We start from the raw sequence: 24,893 nt of genomic DNA on the forward strand, positions 1-24,893 counted from the left end.
TGGGAACACAGCGGAACTGGGACCACGGATAGGTCCTATAGCACCTTTGTACAAATTAGAGAAAGGTGCCACTTCCTTTGTTCAAAACAGTCTTTACAAATACAAATCTAAGATGCCAGCGATTCTTTGAGATTCTCTGGTGCTTTTGTGCAGTGGACAACCTGCACATCTGTTCACTGTGGGGTAGGGGATCCAAATTTGTGGATCAGGGAAAGCTTCTTATAGGGGGTGACATCCAGGATGAGATCTGAAGAATTATTAGAGTAAGCCAAAGAGATGGGGAAGAGCTCAACACCCCAAGGAAATTGCAGATGCAGGAGAGACCAAGAGAGTGAGAAACTTTTCCTGGAGCACAGCACACCCACGGCTGTGCCCTCACCTCCTCCCTGTCCCAGTTAGTGCCTCCCACCCCCCCCCTACTGTGTTCAGCACATCTCAGCAAGCCGGGCACCAGGGTTCAAACCCTGGAATGTCAAGCATTCCAGCACACGGAGCAAGAAATAACAAAGACCAGGGAACGTAAACACTTATAACACATTAGAGTGCAGCTGGGCATTGTATAGGGAAGGGGCAAGACGCTGAGGAACCTTGTTTGTGTTGACAGGGTGCCAGACACCCAGCTCCATGCCTGAGCCTGGGGCTGGGGATTGGGGATGTTTCTCTAAGTAGGCATGACAAGCAAGCTACCGTGCAAGAGTCAGAGGAAGAAAAGGTGAGCTGCTGGGGTGGGTTTGGGAATGGTTGGCAAGGCAGGCAGGACTTCTGGATTCTAGAACTTTCCCGGGTCTGGTGGCTTTGCCCCTCTGAGCATCTAAGTCTCCTCTGATGAAATAAGGCTGTGTCCTTCAGGGAAGGGCTTTGTTATCCCCAACAAGTTCATCTAGCAGAATAAGGGGGTGAAGGGAGTAATAAAACCAGCAGCCGGGGAGCTATGCGACTTCATGGCCTCCCCTAAATCACCTTTTGGCTTCTGAGGCTCCATGCTGGATGTCAAAGAAGGCCCCTGCAGAATGATGCTATTTCTGATGAGGAAAGGGACTGCCTTGAAGTCTCATTTACATGGCACAGATAAATCCCTTTTCTTCCGGAAAAAAAATTCTCCAGTGCTCTCTTTCTTAGGGAGATGGCTCAGGGAGTCAATTTAGGTCAGCCTCTGATCCCCTCCCTTCTTTATCCCTTCACTCTGGGTGACGGATGCTGCTGACCTTCCAGGACTCGGCCTGAGCCCCATCTTCCTGACCCTTGGGAGTTTTCAGAGCCTCTGCAGTTCCCCTGTCAGGGTCCAAAGAACGCACAGCTCTCAAAAGCCATTTTGATTGAGGCCACATTTTTGAGTTTTTGTCTGAGAAAGACAGACATCTGGGCTGACTGGAAAGTTGGCTGCCGCCCCATCTGTCTTGGCACTGGCTGTGTCAACCCCCAGGCCCCTTCGCTGGGGCAGGCGGGGCTGGCACCCTGCTCTCAGTCCGCAGTGGTGGGCTCCAGCTGTTCGCCACGAGATCATCTGTCCGTCTGCCTGGCATGGGATGAGGTCACCTCAAAACCCATGCCCCTCCCTGTCCCTCCACGGACTGCGGATTCTCTCGCTCCGCCCCTTCAAGGAGTTCTGCATCTTTCCCTCTTAAAGGCAATGATGGCCACCTCTTGGGGAACTTTCATGCTACGCTGGGCTCTTCACCTGCTTTAGCTCATGAAATTGTTGCAACCACGTGCAAGCTAAGGGTCTTTGTCCCGACTTGACAAATGAGGAAGATGAAGCTCAGAGAGGGCTGAGCAACTTGTCTACGGTCACACAGCAGGACAGGGGAGCAAGGCTTCAAGCCACAGTGTGTCTGACTCTCAGCTGACCAGGATCTCCCGAATCATTCTGGGGGGACTTGAGCCTGCCCGTAGACAACAAAATCCAAGCTGTTAGACTGGGAGTTCACAGCCAGGAGGGGGCCGCCCAGGGTCGTGTTTCATGAGTAATGTGCGAGTGAAAGACAACATCCCTCCAGAAGCCTGGGATTGGGTAGACACGGCAGCAACCTGCAGCTCAGGCCTGAGAGTTCCCGGAGATGTGCTGGACGGATTGTCCCGGAGCGAAGCTGGTAGGCTTGTTCCATGTGGTTCTGGAGGACTAAAGCCAGTGTGTGAATGTTTCTGGTGAGCAGAGCTCAATTTGAAACTGAGCACAAGGAATGGTTTATTTTTAAAAACTGCAGCTTATCAAAACCCAGTGGTATAATGGGGTGTGTCCGGAAGTACTTCTCTCCCCATCATGGAGAGGAAGCCTCCTAAGAACTGGTCATAGGAGGAGCTGGAAAGGATATTGATCTTTGAGGGAATGGAAGTTCATTTGTATGTGTCTGAAAATGTGTTGGAAATCCTCAGTAGAAAGCAAGCTTTGGTTTGCCTTGGTTTTGCCAGGGCCTTTGCCCGTGGGACCGTTTCAGGCGAGGCCAGCCCCTGCAGAGGGGGGCGCTTGCTAGAGGATGCAGGCAGCTGGCAGGATGTGGAGCGGGGAGCCCCAGGGCAAGTCACAGCAACAACATTGTTATCGTCACCATCGCTGTTAGCAACCGTGTCTTCAGAGAGCGTACACACCAGGCACTATGCTAAGTGCTTCCTCGTTCCCCTGCGTCCTGACCACGTCCCTGGGAGTTGGGCATGACCATCTTCATTTTACGGGTGAGGAAGTTGTGTCTGTGTGACCTGAGGCCCCTGCCTCTAACCGGCCTGTGATCTGCCTTCTGGGCTGCTTCTTGTGTACCGGGCTTGGGGAATTTGCTCAACTAGAGGACCCCGGCTTAGGGACCAGCTGTGCTGGGGTGGGGCCCCTGTTCTCTGGGACTCTGGCTGAGACGCCCAGTCTCCTGCCCTCAAGAAATGGGATTTTTCAGAATTCCAGTTGTTGGGCTGAAAAAAAATCAGTGTCTCTTTGGCTCAGGGATGTTCTGAGAGCTTCTTCCAAGGGACTCAAGGTCTCCAGGGAATTGTGCCTCAGCTCAAGTTAGTGCCCTGCTTACCCCAGAGTGGGGTCACCCACACACGGCATCTCTGGCCTGGAGAGGTCCAGGGAAGGTGGAGGTGGGGGTGGCTGGCGTGGCACCTGTCTGAGCCAAGGGTCTGACCAGACCCCTCTCCACCTCACTGCTTGTGGTGACCAAGACACCCACTTTGGCTTTTGTGCTGGCCCAAGGAAGCTGTCAGAGCCTTTGGGTGGGATGTCCACAATCCCTGGGGGGATCCATGAGGACTTCGCCAAGCAGTAAAATCTGGAATAATGAACCTTATAATAATCACCAATATGTGACAAGGATCGTGCTCAGAGTTTTGCCTGCTTTTTTACTGTTCACAATAGCCGCCAGGAAGGCATTGTCCCCTACATTTTACTGATAAGAAAACTCAGAGAGGTTGAGTAACCTGCACTGGTGTCTCCAGCCAGTGAGGGGCAGCAGCCTGTGCAGTCCTTGAGACTGTGTTGCTGGAAGGAAAGGAAGGAAGGAAGGAAGGAAGGAAGGGGAAAGGAGAGAAGGAAGGAAGGAAGGAGGGGAGGGAGGGAGGGAGGGAGGGAGGGAGGAAGGAAGGAAGGAAGGAAGGAAGGAAGGAAGGAGGGAAGGGGAAAGGAGAGAAGGAAGGAAGGAAGGGAGAAAGAAAGGGAGAAAGGAAGGGATGGAGGGAGGACGGGAGGGAGGGAAGGGGAAAAGGAGGGAAGGAGAGAAGGAAGGAAGAAGGGAGAAAGGAAAGGAAGAGGGAGGGACTAAGTCTCAGGGAGAACCTACAGGGACTGTGCCGGGCACGATGCTAGCTTCAGTCTGACATTGATTTTTTTCTCAGTGAAGTGGACCTTCACAACCCATGAAACTGAGTTTCTGTCCGCACTTCTACAGATGAAAAAATTAAGACCGACAGAGGTTAAGAAACGTGCTTTGGGTCACACAGCTAGTCAGAGTAGAGCCAGGAATTTGATGGGGTCTGGTTGCCCCAGAACCCACACTCCTTCCACTGCTCTGGGGGACTAGAAGATTCTTTCCAGCTTACGCACCCGAGGTTTACAAATCGAGGATTCGGCTCCAGTACGCTCACATGCCCCGGTGCATCGAGCGTAGCCTCCTCCGGTGTGTGTGTGTGTATCTGTCTGTCTGTCTTTTGGCAGAGTGGTGTGTGGCAGGGTACCCTCCAGAACTCCCTGCTGGGGCCATCTGTCATCACAGGCTGAGATCAGCATGGCTTGTAAACAACCCCGTGGCCAGACATATGTCTCCACCATCTCTTCCCTAAACTCTGTTGTAGAGTCAGGGCCAAAACTGTCTCCAGGAATTAGTCTGTTCTGGTTGAGGCTTCCTTGGGAGTCCCAGCAGCCAAGGGGGAGAGTCAGCAGAACAGGGGCGGCCCCTCTGCTTCCTTCCCCAGTGTGTGAGCTGGCCCAGGTGCAGCGGTGAGGGGACAGGACTGGGGTCAGAGGCCAGAAGACCTGAGGTTCTGGCCCACATGACCCACGTTTCCATACCAGGAAAGGTACACACACGACTGCCCTGCAGGCTTCCAGGGCGTTCTGTGATGCTCAGACTCCTTGGAGTTGGGTTGATCCCAGCTGACCCCAGCTGCTTGGACTTTCTCAGGCCTCAGAGGCCCAACTGCAAGGTCACTGGCAGCTCTCCACATGTCTCTTTGAAGCACCCATGGGAAACACAGCTTAGCCACTCTTTCCAGATTCGCTTCTCTCTGCTTCCCAACCTCCGTGTTCTCCTTGTGTTAGCTGAGGGGCCGTGAGGGGTGGTGCGGGTTCTGCCCCATTGCCTTTATTCATTCTGCTTGGCACTCCAGTGGTAGACCTTGCGGGGCATTTACCGAACATCTGATGAGTGCTCTGGCCATCTAGGACCACCAGTCCTCTGGCCCATCTCCTGACCTCCTCCTGGGTGTCCCTGCCTTTGTTTTTCCCATTTGCTCTCCTGATCCCCTGTTTAAAAAAGGGAAGTGAAGGGGCGCCTGGGTGGCGCAGTCGGTAAGCGTCTGCCTTCGGCTCAGGGCGTGATCCCGGCGTTCTGGGATCGAGCCCCACATCAGGCTCCTCCGCTAGGAGCCTGCTTCTTCCTCTCCCACTCCCCCTGCTTGTGTTCCCTCTCTCACTGGCTGTCTCTCTCTGTCAAATAAATAAATAAAATCTTTAAAAAAAAAAAAAAAGGGAAGTGAAGTTCCCAAAAAGGGTAATATACTTCCTGATGGGCATGGGTTTCCCCGTAACCCACAGACCCCAGGATTCCTGACTAGACAACTCCTGAGGCTTGGCATGACTATATTCATTTATTTATTTGGCAGCAGGAGAAAGGAGTGGTTCAGAATCTATCTCTGGAGGCAGACTGCCTGGGTTCATCATCCTTGCTCCATCCACCAGCTGGGAGACCCGGGGCATGATTCCTAACCTCTCTGTGCCTCAGTTTGTGCCTCCATAAAATGGGGAAAATATTAGTAAGTCCCCTCAAGGGCTATTATGAGGATTAAATAAGTTAATACATGTAAGGACTTTATAATAGGGCCTAGCCCATAGTAAGTGCTGTTTTAGTGTTTGCTCTTATTATTCATTCCATTTTGATTGAGTGACTCTAGGGGCTTCTGGGTGGCTCAGTCAATTGAGCATTCGACTCTTGATCTCAGCTCAAGTTTTGATCTTAGGGTCGTGAGTTAAAGCCTCACATTGAGCTTACAAAAAAAAGAAAAAAAAAAGATGATGGCGTGCCTGCCATGTGCCATATGCTGTGCTGGGCTCTGGAGATGCAGCAACAATGAAGACAAGGCTCCTATCTTCATGGAGCTTACACTTTAGTGGGGGAACGGACAAGCCAACAGGCCATCATAACACAGCATTGAAAGTGCCGCGGCAAGGGAAGGCCCGAGTGTGTCGGGAGCCTTCTATCCCCGATGAGACCGAAGCTATTGGATGCTGCACTTGGTCTCAGAGAAGCTCGTAGGTGGCCTTCGGGAGGTGCGAGGCAGGGTCTGAGGGCCCTCTTTGGGATCAGGTTGGGGTTGCGGCAAAATGGGAATTTTACCTGGGACAGTGGCTTTGAAATTTGTTCCTCTCCAGAGAAGTCTGCCTTCACCAACGGTGGCCCGTCCAAGTTTCTCTTAAGGCCAGCGAGGGCAGAGGCGTCTGGGGAAGAAATCCCTTTGTAGGAAAAGTCCGTGAATCTAGATGAGTGAATGAACACAGCGCATCTCAGTCTGCACGTTCCCGGGTTCTCACGGTGCCCCGCAGGCGCCAGCACCGTTCCACCCTTGTTCCCAGCTCGAACCCCAGCTCCCACCGCTCCTCTCCTGCTCACTCCAAAAGCGGGGTCCTTCTGCCTCATGTCTCCCTCCTGACATCATGGTGCTGCCCTGGCCTCCTGGCCCCTTCTCTCCCTCCCGCTTTCAGCAGAGTGACATGCAAGGGATGTGGGCTCCGCAGCCAGAGGTTTGGGTTCCACCACTACTGGGTCCCCTCGGAGCTTCACTTTCCTAATCCATACAATGGGGAGAATGCTCCCTGCCTTGCAGGATGGTTGTGTGGGAAACAAGCAGGAGAGTGTGTGCCAATGGCCTCGTGGCTCCATCCAAACGTCCCCTTGTTACAGTTCCTTGGCCCTCTGGCATCAGCCTCGTGTTATTCTTTCCCACCTTCTGCTCCTCATAATGTTTGCAGGCATTGAATCAGCTTGTTTTCTGAGTTTCTCCAAACAACTTCCCCCCTCTCTTGCCTCCTCCCTGTCCTCAGCTGATACCCCCCAGGCCCCAGGCCCCAGGCCAGGAGCGCTCACATTTCCCAGGCTCACTCCCATCCTTCTGTCTCAAGCATGTTCAGAATCCTCATTTATCCCCACCAGGCCGGAGCCTAGTCCCCCCACAGTGGGACGACAGGCAAAGTCCGAGCAAGACTGTCGTCCACAGTGGGAAAAGATATTACAAATTCAACCGACATTTTTTTAATGTTAAAAAAAAATGAAGCTTTACTAATTCACATCCTCACTTGGTCTGTGTGTCAGACTGTCAGATGTCATGTTTGGTATGTGGAGTGTCCTCGGGGAAGAGCGGGGTTCCAAGAAAACATGGCACCTCCTCATGTTTGTCTTTGGCATATCACAACGCGTAACCTACAACAATGCTCGGTTTATGGGGTGTTTCAATTATGTTGTCAAGTTTTAACGAAAACAACCCTCACCAAGTGGAAAAGTGACTCTAAAAAAATTCCTGCAAAGAAATAGGATTCGAAATAATACTAATTACATAATCGCAAGTAATCACTTTTAAAATGCAATGCCACGTCTCCCCTGACCTGTAATCAACCGTATTCCAAAGTAAAAATAATGAGGACCTCTCAGATGTGACCCAAAATGGACCCCAGGTTCCAAATGATCAAGAAGGCTGTGTGAAATATGGTTCCGATCTACAATCACGAACAACGGACTTTGCCCCAAGCCTATAATGTGCTGGGAACTAGCAGCTAGTGATAGAGCGAAAGTTATCTGGTTCAGAAAAACATTCAAAAACACCAAGACGCTCAAACTTTGCAACCGGGTGAAAGTATAGATGCCTCCAACGTGCCTCTTGGTATTTGCAAGAGTCCATTTCAACAATAGAGTATATGAAGAACTAGCCTTTTGTAAAGATACTACCAAAGAAAGTCTGAACCACAAGGCATATATTCTCAACAGTAAATGACTTCTTCAATAAAAATAAGTTTTCCAACAACTCTATAAGGGTAATTGCTGACGCTCTGATGGGAATGAAAAGGAATCCAGGTGAGGACATAGGGGAGGAGGGCACTCCGTGCAAAATCCCCTCACCGTAGCGTGTGATCATAGGCAAATTGCTTCCCAGAGCCCATAGTCTCTCATGGTCCATAGACTGCGGACTCTGGGAAACAAACTGAGGGCTTCAGAGGGGAGGGGAGTGGGGGATTGGGATAGGCCGGTGATGGGTATTAAGGAGGGCACATATTGCATGGTGCACTGGGTGTTATATGCAAGTAATGAATCATGGGACATTACATCAAAAACTAGGGATGTACTGTATGGTGACTAACATAACATAATAAAAAATTATTATAAAAAAAAAAAGAAGACAAATTGCTAGAGGAAGTCATCATGCGGTTCACTTCATGAAACAAGACCTTTAAAGTAGAATGGGATCTCTATGGAACACTGTGTCCGAATAGTGTCCGTGAAAATCCCTGTACCCCTTGAGAATTGCTGGCTATGTCTTGGCCAGGAAATGGTCAGACTTATAGATGAGCTATTCTTTTTTAAAAAATCAAAAAGTTGGATGTCCACATCTGCTGCTCTGTCCTGTGATGGCAGATGGCTGTCAGGACTCTGTTACCTGCTGGAGCTTTTCAAGGAAAGGAAAAACAAACAAAAAAACCCTTCAAAGCTTTCCTCTGGAAGCTGATAGGCTAGTCTCTTTCTCCAAAGTAATAGAGATATTTCCCTGTTTTTAAGTCCATAGGGTTTTCTTTTCAAAGCACTTTTTTTTTCTCTTTTAAGTAAGGGAGAATGTCATGAAATCAAGGTAGGATGGGTATCGGCCCCAGAATCTGAGATTTATTTCCTCGTTGGTCAGCCTGGAGTCAAACATCTGCCCGGTTTGGTCTGCCACTAGCTCGGGGCGAGAGATCTCAGCCACAGAAAGAGCCTTTTGAAAATGGATGTTTGGAAGCAGTTCCGTCATTCTGGGATTTGCTGCTGTAAACCAACTCTATTTGCACATTTAAAAAGCTTGAAAACTGGCATTTTCGAATGTATTTTACATTTGTAAAAACGGAGGAGCCAACCTCAGGGGAGATGGAAAGTTACTGGCCAGATTTCAACACCAGCATCACACAGTTGGTGCGAGCGCGTGAACACTGAACAGCGTGGTTTTCTCCGTGCCATCGACGGGGAGCTTCTTCCATCGTGAGCCGAGATACCTTGTCAGTTATAGCAGCATTGAAACCCAGGATTCAGATAAACTGAACTTAAAATTAAACTGTGAATTGTTTCATCTATGTGTTTAAAAACTAATAATACAGCTATAGTTATGGAAGGTGGAACCGTTAGCCAAAACTGGGTGATGAACACACAGGACCTCTCTGTGACTATTTTTTTGTAACTTCCTGCAAATCTATAATTACTTCAAACCCCAAAAATTAAATACATAAAATTTGTTTCATCACATTAGAGTGTATAACATTGATATGCACCGTATGTAATGTTATAACTCTATATAAGACATACGGTCACTGAGTGTCATTTCTAGAAAGAGCAGGGTGCGTCAAGAGTAATCTAGTGAGAGCCAGGAAAGGGACAGTAGCCAAGGAGGCACAGCTCTCCACAGTGATGACTTGGGGGACAGGGCCTCACAGCTGTTGAGTCGGTTGCACCCCACTTTTCAGCATGGGTGACAGAGGAGCCCAAGGGCCCTCCAGTGTGACCTGTCTATATCTTTACTCCTCAGCCTCCCCAGTGATTGAAAATGGCCAACTGGAGTGTCCCCAGGGGTACAAGAGACTGAACCTCACTCACTGCCAAGGTAAGGGTGACCCCGGACCGGGGCTGGGCTTGGGGCGGGGGGATGATGAAGGTTTGAGGATGCCAGGGCACTCCCCCCAACCCCACGTCCCCAGACAGAAGGAGTGGTGTCACTGAGTGCTCTTTACTGGGCACCGCTAAGCCCCAGCTTCGGGGAGTTGTGGGGGCTGCTGGTTCCAGGGTACTAAGGAAGTTGGGAAGATAATGAGAGAAGCCTAGAAAGGGCCTAAGAGCTGAGCCTGTCCCTCTTCCCTTCTCCACCTGCCCCCACCAGACCTGGGCCAGGTGCCTCTAGAGCTGTGGGGTCTGTGTGTGAAGGTATGGTGCCAGTCCCCACACATCCCCTCACCTCCTCGGCCAATCTCCTTGGAATGGGAGGACTTTTGACTTCAGGATCCAGTCAGCCTGAGTTGATGGGGACCTCTGTGGACTTCCCCCAACAAATCACCTTCCACTGCTCGGACCTCCCTCCCACAGCCAGGAGGGGGACGAGGGAAGGCACAGGTAGAGGAAAGAGGGAACCATCAATCACAGACCCTGGCCTTGCTGGCCTGGCTTACAGGCTCTCTAAGGCCAATTGAGGTCCGGGGCATTCTGCATTACAGAGGGGCAAGGCCCAGAGGTGCCTTGGGACAGAGGGGTGGGCTGCCGGCTCAGCTATGGCTTTGTCTCTACAGGGAATTCCAGTGGGTATGGTGCGTAGGACCAGGATGACTGAGGGGTCCAGAAGCCTTCACGGAGGGGCAGCTGCTGCCACTGAGCAGCTCAGGCTCTGAGCAGGGAGCCCCTGTTGGCTGTGGGCCTGGCAATGGGAGATAGAAGCAGGGCCTTCGAGCTGGGAGGCTCCTGGGGCTGGCAGAGGTCAGTGGGGAGCTGAGGCAGCTTCCCCTTTGGAGAACTGGATACACTGCTCTCTGTATGGCTTATTTTAAATGAAGCTGGGTTAGAGACAGGGGATTGACCCTCATGGTCTCCTAAGTACCCTCCCCCTGGAGGCTTCTTCAGGAGAGAGGGATCTGAGGAAGTCCTGGGGTGGCTAGGCTCTCTGCCTGGGAGGTGTCAGGCCCAAAGAGGATTTCTGGCCCATGGATAAAGTGCTTAGACCAGGCAAAAGGGCAGGCCTCTGACCCAGCCCAAGGTCAGACTCCCCAGGGGGCAATGAGGACTAGTAGACTGGATGGTGGGTGTGGGGAGAAGTCTTTAGTTTTGCCCTTGGAGCGTACAGTAGGGCCATTCATATCTGAACTGTCCTGAGGGCCCTCTCCTCCTGGCAGGTTTCCCAGTGCTCAGGGTTAAAGTTCTTCCCAGGATCTCAAATGAGCTCTTGGCCCTCCCTCCATTGAGCCCCAAGGATACAGGAAGCCAAGGGGCCCTCCCTCAGGAGGCCCCGCCCGTTAAACCTCCACCCTTCCTATGTCTGTGGCCTTGATCTCCATATCTGGGAGGGGACTGCTCACCTCTACTCCCCTGTGCATCACCGTCCTCTCTCTCTCTGCATCCTTCTCTCCTGCCACGAGGCAATTTTCTGGCGTTGTTAGGAGCTGCATGCATTGTGCTAGGTGTTAGCACATGGTGACAGATAAACATGGCAGCTGCCCCCAAGGAATACAGATACTTAAACAATTATACACCATGGGAGAAGTGCTCTTGCTAGAAAGCAGCTCTGGGTGCCACGGGATCGCATGGTAGGGGCCCCTTCCCAGACTGGGAGGGTAGGAGAAGGGCTTCAGGTGATGGCCGACCTGGACTTAAAGAATAAGTAGAGGTGACCAGCTAAAGGGGATGCAGGTGCTCCAGGCTGAGGGAATGGCACAAGCAAAGGAAGAGTTGGGCTGGCTGGAGCACTGCCCGTGTGTCCACAGGAGACAACACAGGCATCCCAGGGCCTCATCAGAGCCAGGCTTTGGGGAAATATGGTGGAGGTCACTGGATACCACGGGAGGGTTTAGGAGCTCCCTCTAGGAGGTGAATGGGGACTCCAGGCACATGTCAGTAGAGATATCACTCTGGCCACAGTCCAGAGGCAAATGGGGTCTGTTTCTTTTCCTAGATCTCCATTGCATTTCCCAAGGCACCTCCCTCCCCATAGGGTGTCCTGCCACAGAATAGCTGAGCCATCTTCTAGCCCCTTCATTCCCGTTCTCGGTGCCACTTTCCCTGAAGCCTACAGGCGAGCAGGTGACTCTGGTGATGGGGTCGCCATGTTTAATCCCTTGGCCCTGGAGGTGGAGGTGCCGCTCGCAAATCTTCCACACTCGCCATCATCAACAAAGGCACCATCACCAAGACTTCTTGGAGCTTAGAGTGTGAGGGTTGGGATTTCCCCTTGGCAGGAAGAAGTTTCCAACATGGAATGTTTTTGAGATCACAATGGAAGCTAATGTCGTTCCCTTGTTTGAAGAACAGCGTGAGCATCCACTGGTCTTGGAATATGTGTGTGGCTTGCCCGAGGCCTTTAGCCTCCTGGAAGTATGCCCTCCAAGCCCTCTGCCTCTCAGCGCTTGCCTCCATCCTCCTGCCTCCTGTCCTTGCTGGGGTCCCTCCAGCCTGCAGCTCCCTGTGGACATGGTCCCTAGATCTGGGGGCCTGTGGAGACGCTTCAGAGTCCCTCAAGGAAGGCTGAATAGGAGGCACTGGGCAGATGGCTCTCTGCCCTCCAACCCAAACTGTCCCCTTGTCTGCTCCCTTCATTTGCATACCAGCACGCCACTCACTAGCCGAGTGACTGGGCAAGTTACTCCGGGACCCTGTTTCCTCACCTAGAAAAGGAAGCCACATGGACCTACTTGATAAAATTGTTGGTAAGAATCCGATGAGGTATCATGTGTGAGCCACCTGGCATGGTACCTGGCCCATGATAGGCACTCAAGAAACATTAGCTCTTCATACTGTGATCGTTATTGCCAGTTAGTGCAATTAAGTGATTTGCAATTTTTATCTTTTTTATTCTCCTAACAAGACTATCGGGTAGTTACGAATAATGTCCCCATTTTATGAATGAGGAAACTGAGGCATAGAGAGAGGGACCACACTTAATAGATGGCAGCTCTCTTATTGTTGTCCCTTTTTTGGGGAGACAGTTTTGGAAGATCTCTGCCCCGGCCCCTCCCTTCCATCAGGCCTTGCTGGGGCAGGCGCTCCCTCACCTCCTCTAACCCCACAGATATCAACGAGTGCCTGAGCCTGGATCTGTGCAAGGACTCGGAGTGCGTGAACACCAAGGGCAGCTACTTGTGCACCTGCGGGCCTGGCCTCATGCTGGACCCATCCAGGAGTCGCTGTGTGTGTAAGTGCCGGTGGGGACCAGGGATGGGGGACACTGGGAGGCAAGATGGGATCCTTGGGGTCCGCCGGCCAGGCCCAGAGCCATAACTTCCCCCAGGCCCCATGCCCGGGCCCAGGGTCTGTGTCTCAACCCGGAGCCAGGCCCAGGGTACACAAACGGATCTGCCCCTCCCTGCTGGAGCGGAGACAGTTATGACTTCAGTTTGGGTTTTTGGCATGTCTTTGGGGGCTTTGCAGTTTGGGATTTTCTACTTCTGTTTTTTTCTCTAATCCGTGCTGTCCCATTTGTTGCCTCATTTACTTTGGGGAGATGCGTGTTGCCTTTGCTCTGATGTCTGGCTGAGCCGTGGCTGCCTCTTCCAGGCCTGAGTTTGGCAGCCTGGTCACTGAACTGCAGATAGGCCTTCCTTAAAGGGCCCGTCTGTAGCATGAATGGCGCTGCTGCCTGGCCCCCAGGCCTTCCCGTAAAGCCGGGGTCCCTCATGGCTCGGAACGTGTCTGCATGCACGAATACATGTGTGTCGCTGGTCACAGGAGCACCGTGTCTGTGTGTGCGCACACCGTGTGTGTGCATGTGTGTACCCCCAGGCAGCTGTTTCCAGCGGCCTCTGCGGTTTCCCTCTGGAAGAGGCCCAGGCTGGCAGCACCCCCAGATAGCAGAGCTGACGCCACGGCCCAGACAGGGCTTTCCTGGGGCAGGGAGGCCTGACCAGAACTGAATAAAACCAGTCCCGACTGGCATCTGTGAAGCGGCAGCCCAGGTCGGGTTGCCCCCCCCGCCCAGCTCTGCAGAGCTCCCCGCGGCCCTCAGTCCACAAACCACCAGGTGCTGGGTCTGGGGGGGCCCCGGGATGAGCAAGACTCCAGTGCCGCCAGAGGGAGCCTCCCATGTGAAGGGACGGATGAGGGGACCCGGCCCAAGTCTCCAGGGAGGGGAGACAGGAGGAGGCCAGAGTGCGGAGAACGTGGCAGAGGGCCTCCGGGAGACTTCATGGTGACAGGGACATGTGGCCCATGCCTCCAGGGGCATACAGCCCTTCCTTCTCCTCATCCCACCCCCCACTCAAGATTGCTTTCATAGGCAGACATTTTTAACACCTGAAGTGACTTTTACTTATTAGCACCAGAAAGAGACCCTTACTTAATACAGGGAGGCAGAGATGGCCCTTGGGGGGTCTTTATTTTTTTTCTCCCTCCCTACTGTTACCTGATCCAGCAACTTCTGAGGATTTACCTCCGTGTAGGTGGAAAGGGGCAGACACGAAGTTTCTCTTTCCTTCATTTCTGAGCTTTCCCTCTTCCCTGCCACCTGACCAGGGCTGGGCTACAAGGGCCCCTCTGAGCTGGGGCAGCCCCCTGATACTCTCAGCCAGGTCACCTCCACCCTGGGGCTCAAAAGGACTGAGCCATTTCCTGCACTAACTCAAGGGAAGTGGCTGCTGCAAGCAGAGATTATACCTGGAGACCCAGGCTCATGGACTGACCAATAATTGATCTGTGTACGCAGCACAAGCCCTTTGACAAGGCACTTTCACCTACATCATTGTGAAGAAAGTGTCTTAGTCAGGCCATGTCTGGCTGGCTGAGCTGGTGGAGTGTGTGACTCTTGATCTTGGGGTCATGAGTTTGAACCCCACATTGGGTATAGAGATTACTTCAATCAAACAATCAATAAACTTTTTATAAAAAGTATATTAGGAGCCTTTGGGTTACAAGTGACAGAAACCCAGCTCAAACCACTGTAAGCAAAAATAATTCATTGGTCCACACAACTAGGAAGTCCAAGGGTAGGCGAGCCTCAGACAGAAGGGTAGTCTTCGATATTCACCATCAAAGGACAAGAAAGGGGACAATGGTGGTGGTATTGTGACCATCTAAACTCAGCATAGCTCACACTCGCAGCGGTCCATGGCATTTGGTTCGTGGAGATGGCCATCCATGCACACGGGTCCAGCGAGCATTTACTGAGCGTCCGCGTGCACCGGACACTGCGCTGGATGCTGGGCTACAAAGATGGCCAAGATAGGGTCCCTGTCCTCAAAGCTCCCCATCAGGCCTTTGGCTCTCACCTTGTCTTGTCTCCCCAGGGAGACCGTGGCCCTAGAGCACACTGCTCCCCACCCAACCCCAGGTGGGTGGTGGGCTTTTGTAAACACTTGTAAACTCAGCACCTGGAGATAGCACGTACATCCCCACTTCCTTCCCTCAGGCTGTCCCCCGCAGGGTGGGAGTCAAGGGGCCCCTCCAACAGGTAACACAAAGGAGATGCCAAAGCCTTCCCCCTACGGCCATTCCTCCCAACATTCTTTTGAGCATTTCCAGGGCCCGAACCCGATTGAGACTCTGGCCAGGCCTGCTGGGTGTGCACTGCCAGCAGCCCCTCCTACCCACTGCCCCGCTCCTCCCCGCACTTCCCCAAGGCTGGCCACCTGCCCACGACACCTGCTGTGTCTGTTGCAGCCGACAAGGCCATCTCCATGCAGCAGGGGCTGTGCTACCGGTCGCTGGGGCCTGGCGCCTGCGCCCTGCCTTTGGCCCAAAGCATCACCAAGCAAATCTGCTGCTGCAGCCGAGTGGGCAAAGCTTGGGGCAGCAAGTGTGAGAGATGCCCCCTGCCTGGCACAGGTAAGCATCTGTCCCAGTCTCGGCCCCGGCCACCAAGGCGGGGCTTCCTCCAAGCCAGTAACCATTTGCCCCCACCTGGACCTCACCTCAAGCCAGAAGACCCTTAGTCTTCCTTCCTTCCTGCTCAACTCCTCACCCCAACCTGGGTCCCTCTTCCCTTGCTGCCACAATTGCTTGTCCCCCGAAGGGAGGGAAGGGAGGGCCCCGGGTTCCCTCAGGAACGGTGCCTCTCAGCTTGTCCTCTGACCGGTGACCTTGCAGAGGCCTTCAGGGAGATCTGCCCCGCTGGCCACGGCTACACCTACTCGAGTTCACACATCCGCCTGGCCATGAGGAAGGCCGAGGAGGAAGAACTGGCCAGGCCCTCCAGGGAGCAAGCGCAGAAGAGCTACGGGACCCCGCCCGGGCCTGCGGAGAGGCAGCCGCTCCGGGCCGTCACCGACACCTGGCTGGAGGCCGAGACTGTTCCTGACAAGGGTATCTGGGCTGCGGGAGGTGCCTGAGGGGTTCCCCTGCCCCTCCCCGAAGAGCCACTGGGTATTTATCCTGGATGCACAGCTTCCCAACTCGGGAGCATTAGGAGACGGAGTTCAGAGCAGCAGCACCCAGCCCCGAGAACCTACTCGCCTGGCGTGCTGAGAAGGCCTCACCTCCTTCCCCTCCCATGTGGGGTCAAAGGTGCCCACGTCCCAAGGGTTGCGGGTGGAGGTGAGAGGTCAGCGGCAGCCCCCACCCCAGCTGATCAAGCCTTTCTGTCCTCTGCCCCTGGCCGGACAGCTTCTGGGCTGGTGCTTGCTACAAGGCCTGAGAGCTGGCGGGGAGATCCTGGGGCGTCCGGGTGCTACAGATCCCCTCCCTGGCCTTAGAGTCAGAGCACTAACTCCAGCTCAGTCTCCTTGGGCCCAGGAGGCACGGACTGGAAAGAGCTGGCTGAGGCACCCCCCGGGGCGGGGAGGGTCCTTGGGGAAGCCACGTTGAAAGCGCACCCAGGTTCCCGGTAGCCCACAGTGCAGGCAGCCAAGCAGGTATTAAGACCAGGAGAGCTATGTGATGGCCAGAATTGCTCTGGGAATCTGTAACAGACAGACAGGGAAGTCAGGACAGAGCCCCAGTCGTCATGGGAACTGGACCCTGGCCGGGCCAGGAGCAGCTCCTCTCTTTCTAGAACTGTTGCCCGGTTCTATAGCCCAGGGCAGGGGGCGAGTGACCTGGCGCAGCTAGGAGGCTTGAGAGGGAGGAGGTGGCAGAGCAAAGAGGAGGGTTACATCCAGGACTGACAGGTGGACTGGCCCGGGAAGGGGTGGGACTCATCCCTGGGGCCTTAGAGGAAGGCAGGAGATTTCCTCTCACCAAGGAAGCCCACCTTGTAGGCCCTCCAGACCTGGCATTCTGGGATCTGTGGCGGCCAGTCCAGCAGGGCGGGAGGGGCAGAAGTAGGTAAAAAGATTCTGCACTCTCTCCATGGCTGACCTCCAGGGGGACAGGTCGGGAGGTCAGAGACTGAACCAACCCTGGCCGTGGGTGGAGGGGAGAAGGTAGACAGGCTCTCCTCCCTGAGCTCATGCTCTCGCCTTTCCTTCCCAGGAGACTCTCAGGCTGGCCAGGTGAGTGCATCCTCCCAGCAGGGGCTGGGCAAGCGTGGCAGAGAGTGGGACAGGGCAGCCACTGACGCTGCAGGGCAGTGTCCCCTGAAGGAGGAAAGGGAGACAGATGGGTGAGGTATAGGGTGTTCCCTGGAGAGATGCTGGCATGGGAGGGTCCATCCAAAGACCTGGTTTTGCCCCAGGGGAAATGAGAACAGTTCTTGTACAAGTGTTCTCTCATGTGGGGTGCTCTGGGGCCCCCTTCAGAAAGCAGGTAGGAACATGTCTTGTTAGTCCCAGCTCTGCAAATAAGGTCTAGAACTGGTTCCGGATTAATTCTGGATTCGGCACTTTCTGAGCCTGACTTGCTCACACCGCAAGATCTCCTCGGCGGGTGGTTTGTGGGGAAGTGGAAACAGAGCTGTGGATGGCCTCAAACCACTTCACACCCTTCCCTGAGCCCAGGACTCCCCTGTAAAGAACCGAATGTCCTCCTAGAAAAACATTCCAGAAGAGTGCACCTGCTTCTTCCCTCACCCGTCTGCCAATCCCTTCCCTGTCCCCTGCTCCTCCCACCAACAGACCTGACTGTCCCCAAACACGGTTTTTCCAGGGAGCTCCTTCTCTCCCTGGAGAATCATGTGTTGTCCTCCCAGACCAGAGTTCTCTGTCTGTGTCCTCACAGCTCCCGGCATGCCCCTGACCCTCTGTCATCCTCTGTCCCTTCTCTCCTCCTGGGTCACCGCCACTGACTGCGAGCTGTGGTGAGGGACACCAGGTATGGCCTAGGGTCTCGGCCTCACCACACATGTCCTGTGACCCTAGGGAGGCTAGTGAACCTTGAGCTTTTGTCATCAAGCGGCGCCAATGTGACACCAAGCAGGCACAGCACATACACCAGCTCACTTACTCATTACAACCGACTGTCACAGGCTAGTTGAGCAGATTAGTTAAGACAGCGGACATAAAGTGCTGGCAGAGTGCCCGGCACATAGGAAGAACTCATCAGGAGCTGGAAGGAACGAGAAGGTGAATAAGTGAGGTGGCCGGGAAGCCTGGAGTCAGGGGTGAGTGTGGTGGAAGAAAGCACATCACGGGGGTGACCAAGGAACCCAAAATGACCTTCTCCTATGTCTGCACAGGTCACAACCAGTGCTACCCAAGTACCCGCCTGGGTCCCAGGTGAGTCTCTGCTCCTAGCGGCTCCCAGAAAACAGAAGGGAGGGCAGGAGACACCATGGTTTGTACCATGGGCAGATACATGGGGCTCAGATCAGGTGAGGTCGTGGATGGCGTGACACGTGAATGCTTTTCTTGGGGCGCTCTATCCACCTAAGGCACTGTAAGGTCAGTGAAAGACACTGAGCTGTTTTGCAAATATTTCCCTAGCCTCAGCACCCTTTCTGCATTTCATGGGGCCACTCAACGTATAAACGAGACCAAAGCAGAAGCGCTGGCGGAAGCAGGGGCCGGTCAGGTCCCCAGAGCCCTTCCCCCACAGCCTGTCTTCCTATGGGAAGCGGATGGAGCTCTGCAGAGCCCAGCTTTCTGAGGGTCCCTGGAGTTGGGGACAGGGCACTGTCCAGGGGCTCCATCTCCACCAAGCCAGTTGGCTTTGAACAAGTGGTCATTTCCACAAACCGGTCTCCTCACCTGTGAAATGGAAGCTGAGACTGGCTGTGCTCAAGGATCCATTTAGAGCTGTCAGATTCTCTGACTATCTGGAACCAGGCTAAATTTCGGGAGCCTGGGAGGCAGAAGGGCCGACCCACCCTAGGCGCCACCTCTGGTTCTCCAGTCGGAACCGCAGGAGAGGCAAGGGCCACTGTCAGTATCTCTGGAAGGAATGCTGTCTGGGGGTGGGAAGGCAGGTGGCCAAGGGGCCGTGGCCCAGCTGCTCTCCTCTCTCCATCCCCCTACCCCCGCCCCCCAGGAGATGCCATAGAAAGACCAACACCACCACTTCCTGGACAGGGGATTCCAGACAAGGAAGAAGAGCACGTGACAACCTCCGTGGAGGGGCTGGCGGCCCTGGGCCCCTCAGGTGTGGCTGGTCTCTCCCACAGAGGCACAGTCTCCAGCAAGCTCCCACTCAGGCTCAACGCCCCTGGCTTCATCTCCTAGGGTGCCCCTCGTGAACCCAGGAGTCCTGTCAGGAGCACAAGTCGAGCAGGGGAAGAGAAAGAGAAGGGAGGTCTTGGGGGCGCCTCTTATTCAGAGGCTTTCTAGAAACATCCAGGGGCCCTCTGGAGGAAGGGCAGCGCAAGGAGCCTCCAGGAGCCTGGCTCCTCCGGGCTGTTGACCCTGAGTCAGCTGAGTGCCCTGGCAGCGGGCAGCCTCCTGCCCACAGGGACGGCCAGCTTTCGGGAAGGAAAGTGATTCTGTTCTCAAGGTTGTTTAACTGTCTGGGAGCCTGCGTTCCCCCTCTCTGGCCGGCTACAATGGTGAGGGGGTGCGGTGTGGGGGAGACCGCTGGCAAATCCACCTTGCTCTGGAATGTGCCCTCCTCAAAGCCTCATTGTTTGGGGACTTGGTTCAGGAGAAGCAAAGCTGGTGATGCCGCAGCTTCTCCCTGTGCACATGTGTGCTCACGTGTGCGTGCCCTCACGCGCACCCTCGCGAGGGGGCTGGCTGACCTCTTCACCTCACAGACCCAGCTCACCTCAGGGGAGAGGGGTAGTCCTGGATTTCTTCCGGCAAAGAGAGAGCCCGTGCAGCCCGATGGAACCGTCCAGAGGGTGTGCGGTGGAGGAGGGGTTGGCCCTCCCAGGCCTGAACCAGGGTTTCCTGCTGCCCTTTCCCCGGCCCTCTCTCTGTGCTCAGTGCACTGCTCCAGGGCGGCCCCCTCTGCTGGGCAGGCAAGAGGCGCTGGGTTGAGGGGCTCTGTTGGGGACTCTCTGACAAGAAAAATGGGTCTGGAGGCAGGGACGGGGGGTGAGGGGCCGGAAGAAGAGCCCAGGCGAGGCTCAGCAGCAGCTCTCAGCTATGTAGGGGGACAGAATCCCCCCTCAGTCACCACCCACAGCTTAATCCCTCTTCTCCCCTGCCTTCCCCCAACCTCGCTCCTCTGGGAGGATATTTAGAACCAGGCAGGGGGTCCCCACAAGCCCCCGGAGCTGACACAGACTTGGAGCCAGGCCAGGGACAGGATAGCCTTGCAAACAGGCCAGTGCACATTCAACTCAGTCTAATTTAGCGAACACCGTGAGGCCCTGCTGTGGACCAACGCGGGCCTCATCCGCTCCCTTGGGTCTCCAGGGTTCCCTCAGTGCTGTGGGACAGGGCAGGGGAGCGCTGGTGGCTGGGCTTATGCCAAAGACCTCAGGGCAGACACAAGGCTGCAAGCGCCTTTCACGCACGTGTTCAATCCGTGTTCATTCAGCACGCTCTAAGTGCCAGGTACTTTTCTAGAGTTAAGGATGCAGTTCGAAAAAGCTAGCCTCTATGCAGCCTCAGTGCCAAGTCTGGCCAAGTCAGCAAACTGTTCCTGAATTCAGCATGTCTCCCCACCTTTTACCCCATAACCACCCCCAGGGAAGTCCCTGTTTGAATTATTTCAACAGGTTTCTAAGAGCCCCCTGTGCCTCCCCCCCCCCACCCCAATCCATCCATCAGCCATGTGCTGCCTTTCTGAGCAAGATGGTGTGGCAAGATGGGTGGTCTTCCTGAGATTGCTCTGATCATACCCCACCTTGCATGACCCCCTTTCTCATAGGCCTGTCTCAACATGGCATTCAAGGCCCTGCTCAGTTGGCCCCAGCCCACCTCTCCTCTCTCCCTCTGTCAGGGCTCCCTCAACACCCTACTTGCCAGCTCTGTCTGCCTGGGGGAAGGGGAAGGGAAGCTCTGGGGACTGTGGGTGAGAGCCATGCCCTTATTCAGGGAGAGGGCAGGCTGGAGGCCTCAGCAGGGGGGACCCTTTGCTGGGACACAGGCCAGTGGCACCCACTGGGTCTTAGCTGAAGGTATGCACTACTGTGAGCTCCATCCTGGGACTTGGGGTCCTGGGAGGGGTGCCATGGGGTTTTATACAAGGCCATGCTACACATGGACATGGGAGGGTCCAGCCAAGAATGGAGTGAGGCTTCTGTGGGTCTTCTGGGGCCCCTGTGCCCTGCCCCCACCCTCTCCCCAGCCTACTCCACTGCCCCGCTCCACTGCCTTCATCTATCCTCGCCCCACCATAACCTCTGCTTTCCTCTGTCTCCCACAGGCATTGACAGATGTGCCACTGGAGCCGCCAACATCTGTGGCCCAGGAACCTGCGTGAACCTCCCAGATGGGTACAGCTGCATCTGCAGCCCCGGCTACCAGCTGCACCCCAGCCAGGCCTACTGCACGGGTATGCACGGCGGCGTCCTGGGCTCACTCAGTGGCTGGGGACAGAGTCCAGTGTCCAGGCAGCAGAAGGTCCAAACAGTGCCGTGTGGTCGATGAGTTGAAGAGTACTAGCCCTGCAGACAAAGCCAACCTTAACCCTGGGGAGACAAGTCTCTGGGAGCACCATCTGATGAGTCTCCAGGCTCCAGGAGAGGGCGAAGCCACCCCAGGGCCCCCTGACCAGTGCCTGGAGCCCTCAGCTCTGAGATCAGCCCACCCCCCCAATTAGCCATCTTGCTGCCTCCAGAGCAGACCAAGGCCTACCATAGTTGGAAATGTCTCCACTAGTCCCCCCCCAAGAGTTTGACACAAGAGAGAAACATCCACTGTGCCTTGAAGGAAAGGAAGTGATCAGGGGGCCACTGGGGGAGGGGGACATGGGACAGGGAGGAAGTGCTGGGCCACTGCCCCAGGCCCTTGGTGCCTCAGTGGGCCCAATGAGCAGACTTCGTGACCCCAGCCTTAGAAATTTGTTTTATTGTGTCACGTAGCCAGCATATAGTACATCATTAGTTTTTGATGTAGTGTTCAATGATTCATTAGTTGCGTATAACACCCAGCGCACATCATAACACGTGCCCTCCTTACTACCCATCACCCGGCCACCCCATCCCCCACCCCCTCCCCTCTTAAACCCTCAGGTTGTTTCCAGAGTCCATAATCTCTCATGGTTTGTCTCCTTCTCTGATCTCCCCCCTTCAGTTTTCCCTCCCTTCTCCATCTAGTCCTTATGTTCCACATCGGAGCGATACCCTGTGATAATTGTCTTTCTCTGCTTGACTTATTTCACTTAGCATAATCTCCTCCAGTCCCGTCCTTTCTGATGGCTGAGTAATATGCCATTGTATATATGGACCACATCTTCTTTATCCACTCGTCTGTTGAAGGGCATCTTGGCTCCTTCCACAGTTTGGCTATTGTGGACCTCAGCCTTAGAGATTTTTCATCTCCCTGGCCTCCTCTACTCCCTCATTCCCTCCTTGACCCACAGCACCATTTCCTCTCCAGCTCCTAGCATGGGCAGGTTGCTGGCCAGTGCCCAAAGAAAGATCTCCCTGACCTCCCTCCCCACCTTCCTCTGCTCAGATGACAATGAGTGTCTGAGGGACCCCTGTGCGGGAAGAGGACGCTGCGTCAACCGAGTGGGTTCCTACTCTTGCTTCTGCTACCCTGGCTACACGCTGGCCACCTCGGGGACCACACAGGAATGCCAAGGTAAGCGAGCCTGCCTGCATCCCTGGGATAGGCCCAGGACCCCACAGAGAGTGTTGATGTGGAAGAGGACCCAGGCATTCACAGCACCCAGTCACTGCACTGCAGTGTGTGGACCACAGGGCCTGTGAGAACAGAGACTCAGGGCTCTGACCTGGACCTGAGTGGAAGCCAACCCCTACGCTGAGACCAGACCGGAAGGAGAGGTTCACATCTGAAAAATAGCAACATTCACCAAGGCTCCAAGGAGGTGTGGCTGGAGCTGAGAGTGTGAGGGGGTCAGGGGGCGTGGCTGGAGACAAGAACTAAAAGTCCCCAAGTTCTCAGTGACTAGGAGCTGCTTTCATCTTGGGTAAGGAGGGCGGTGCGTGAGGACACCGGCTGGGACTCCTGGCAGACAGGGGAGCAGGACCACCTTTGCAAGAGGATCCTCAGCAGCTCAGAGAGCCTGCACGTCTCTCCGCTTCCCTGGGACGGCGTGGCCCCCGCACAGGGCCCTGGGCAAAGCAGCTTCCCCCACAAACCCTTTAATGTCCAGCATTTGCACTGAGATACAAAGCCTCTGCATACATTTTTATGAATGAGCTCACAGAGGATATGACGCAGTGCTTTCCAGGCAGTGCCTTACGATGCATAACCAGCCGGCACACTCACCTGAGGATGGCATGGCTGTTCTCGAGGCTCACGTGGCTGGTTCTGGCCCGGGCAGCCCAGCACTCACTCACAGTCCCCTTCTGGAGGCCAGGAAGCTGTGTGTCCTCTCATGACCTAACCCCCCAAAGATCTGGTCTGCAGGGACCATGGCCATGCAGGTCCCCTCACCTGATATCGGGAAAGGGGCGTAGAGAACGACCAGCTAACTGGAGCAGAGTGGGGGAATTACACGTGTCCTTCATTCGCGCCAAGCATTGAGCACCTACGTGCCAGGTACCACGTGAGCTCTGGGCCCCTGCAGTGAGTCCGGCGTGTGCGTGTGTGCTGTGGGATCTGGTGAGGAAGCAGCTGGTTCCCCACGGAAGGATGCAGGCAGGTTTGCTGAGGGAGTGTTAGAGCTGGGGCGGAAGAGGCCCGGGCACCATTTCATGAGCACTTCCATGTGCTGGCACCGTCCCAAGCCCTCGGTCATATGAAGCTCATCATCCCACCCCCAGGTGGTAGAAAGCCTTACCCTATTTTATGGTTAAGTAAACTGAGGCTCGGAGAGGTGAATGGAAATACACCATTCCAGAGGTGAATGGAAGTACACGCATACCTAGTTGTGGCAGAGCTAGAAACAGAGTCAAAGTCGTTCTGGCCCCAAAGCATGGTTTGCTTCCAACACGCTCCCTTATGCGCAGTGAAGGAATGGAGGAAGTAGAGAATGTTCCAGGGAAAGGGAACCATCCCTCCAGAGAGCAGGATGGTGAACAAGCCTGGCCAGCTCTGGGAATAACGCTAAACCCAGTGTGACTGGAGCGGGGGCTCTGTGGAGGAAGTGGCAGGAGCCGAGGCCAGTTCGTGACGTCTTGAGTGCCAGGCTGAAGGGTTTGGACACCATCCTGCAGGCAGGGAGCGGCCAGGTGGCCACGGCACTCAGGGTCGTGACTCAGCGCTGCTCAGAACAGCCTGGAGGTTGTGAGGGGAGAGACTGGGGGCAGGGGGCTTCTCTGGGCTTCGTTGCATCGGCAGGCATTGTAGGTCAGAGGCCCTGCTGTCTGCAGGCCCAGCCTGGGGCACCGGCCAGGGATGAGCCGTGGCTGCTGCAGGGAGTGGTGTCACCAGGCCAGGATGTCTCTGCCGGCCCCAGCAGCTGGGGAGGGAGCCCCAGGTCAGCCGCCAGTGCCTCTCCCCGTGGGGCTCGGCTGCCACTTGATGGTTCCAGAGACTTGCCTGGGTTTAGATATTGCAACTCTCTCATCTCATCCTCTGTTCACTAACCTTAACCACATGTCTGTCTTTTAACAGAAATCCTTAATTCTGACATATTGAAAATCACCTTTTTGCCTTGTATTTTATGCTTTTGTGGCTTAAGGAGTCCTTCTCCACCCCTAACCTACAAAGATATCCTTCTACACTTGCTTTCACTGAAGTTAGAGTTTCACCTTTTACAGCACGCTTGAATCCATCCGGAGCCCATCTCTGCATGGGCCTTAACCTCTGTTTTTTTCCATTCCCCTGCCCATTTTTCTCCACAAACAAGTCCGTTTTCTCAGCCTCATCCCCAGCCCTGCCAGTCCATGGGTTCTTTATCAACGGCCCACATGCAGCTCTGCCTCTGAGTTCCCTCGCCTTGTCCACT

General features: G+C 54.7%; 1 protein-coding gene across 1 annotated transcript in view; it reads left to right on the forward strand.

Moving 5' to 3' along the window:
• Nucleotides 1-24,893, forward strand: part of LTBP2 (latent transforming growth factor beta binding protein 2) — a 100,144-nt gene that overhangs the window by 55,301 nt on the left and 19,950 nt on the right. The window contains exons 9-17 of the mRNA XM_040641653.1: nt 9,457-9,531; nt 12,694-12,816; nt 15,276-15,440; nt 15,702-15,917; nt 17,025-17,044; nt 18,166-18,205; nt 18,957-19,067; nt 21,237-21,365; nt 22,490-22,618. Of these exons, the coding sequence (XP_040497587.1) occupies nt 9,457-9,531; nt 12,694-12,816; nt 15,276-15,440; nt 15,702-15,917; nt 17,025-17,044; nt 18,166-18,205; nt 18,957-19,067; nt 21,237-21,365; nt 22,490-22,618 (1,008 nt within the window). The remainder of the gene's footprint in view (nt 1-9,456; nt 9,532-12,693; nt 12,817-15,275; nt 15,441-15,701; nt 15,918-17,024; nt 17,045-18,165; nt 18,206-18,956; nt 19,068-21,236; nt 21,366-22,489; nt 22,619-24,893) is intronic.

Source organism: Ursus maritimus, unplaced genomic scaffold, assembly GCF_017311325.1.
Source record: "Ursus maritimus isolate PB19 unplaced genomic scaffold, ASM1731132v1 scaffold_25, whole genome shotgun sequence".
NCBI lineage: Eukaryota > Metazoa > Chordata > Mammalia > Carnivora > Ursidae > Ursus > Ursus maritimus.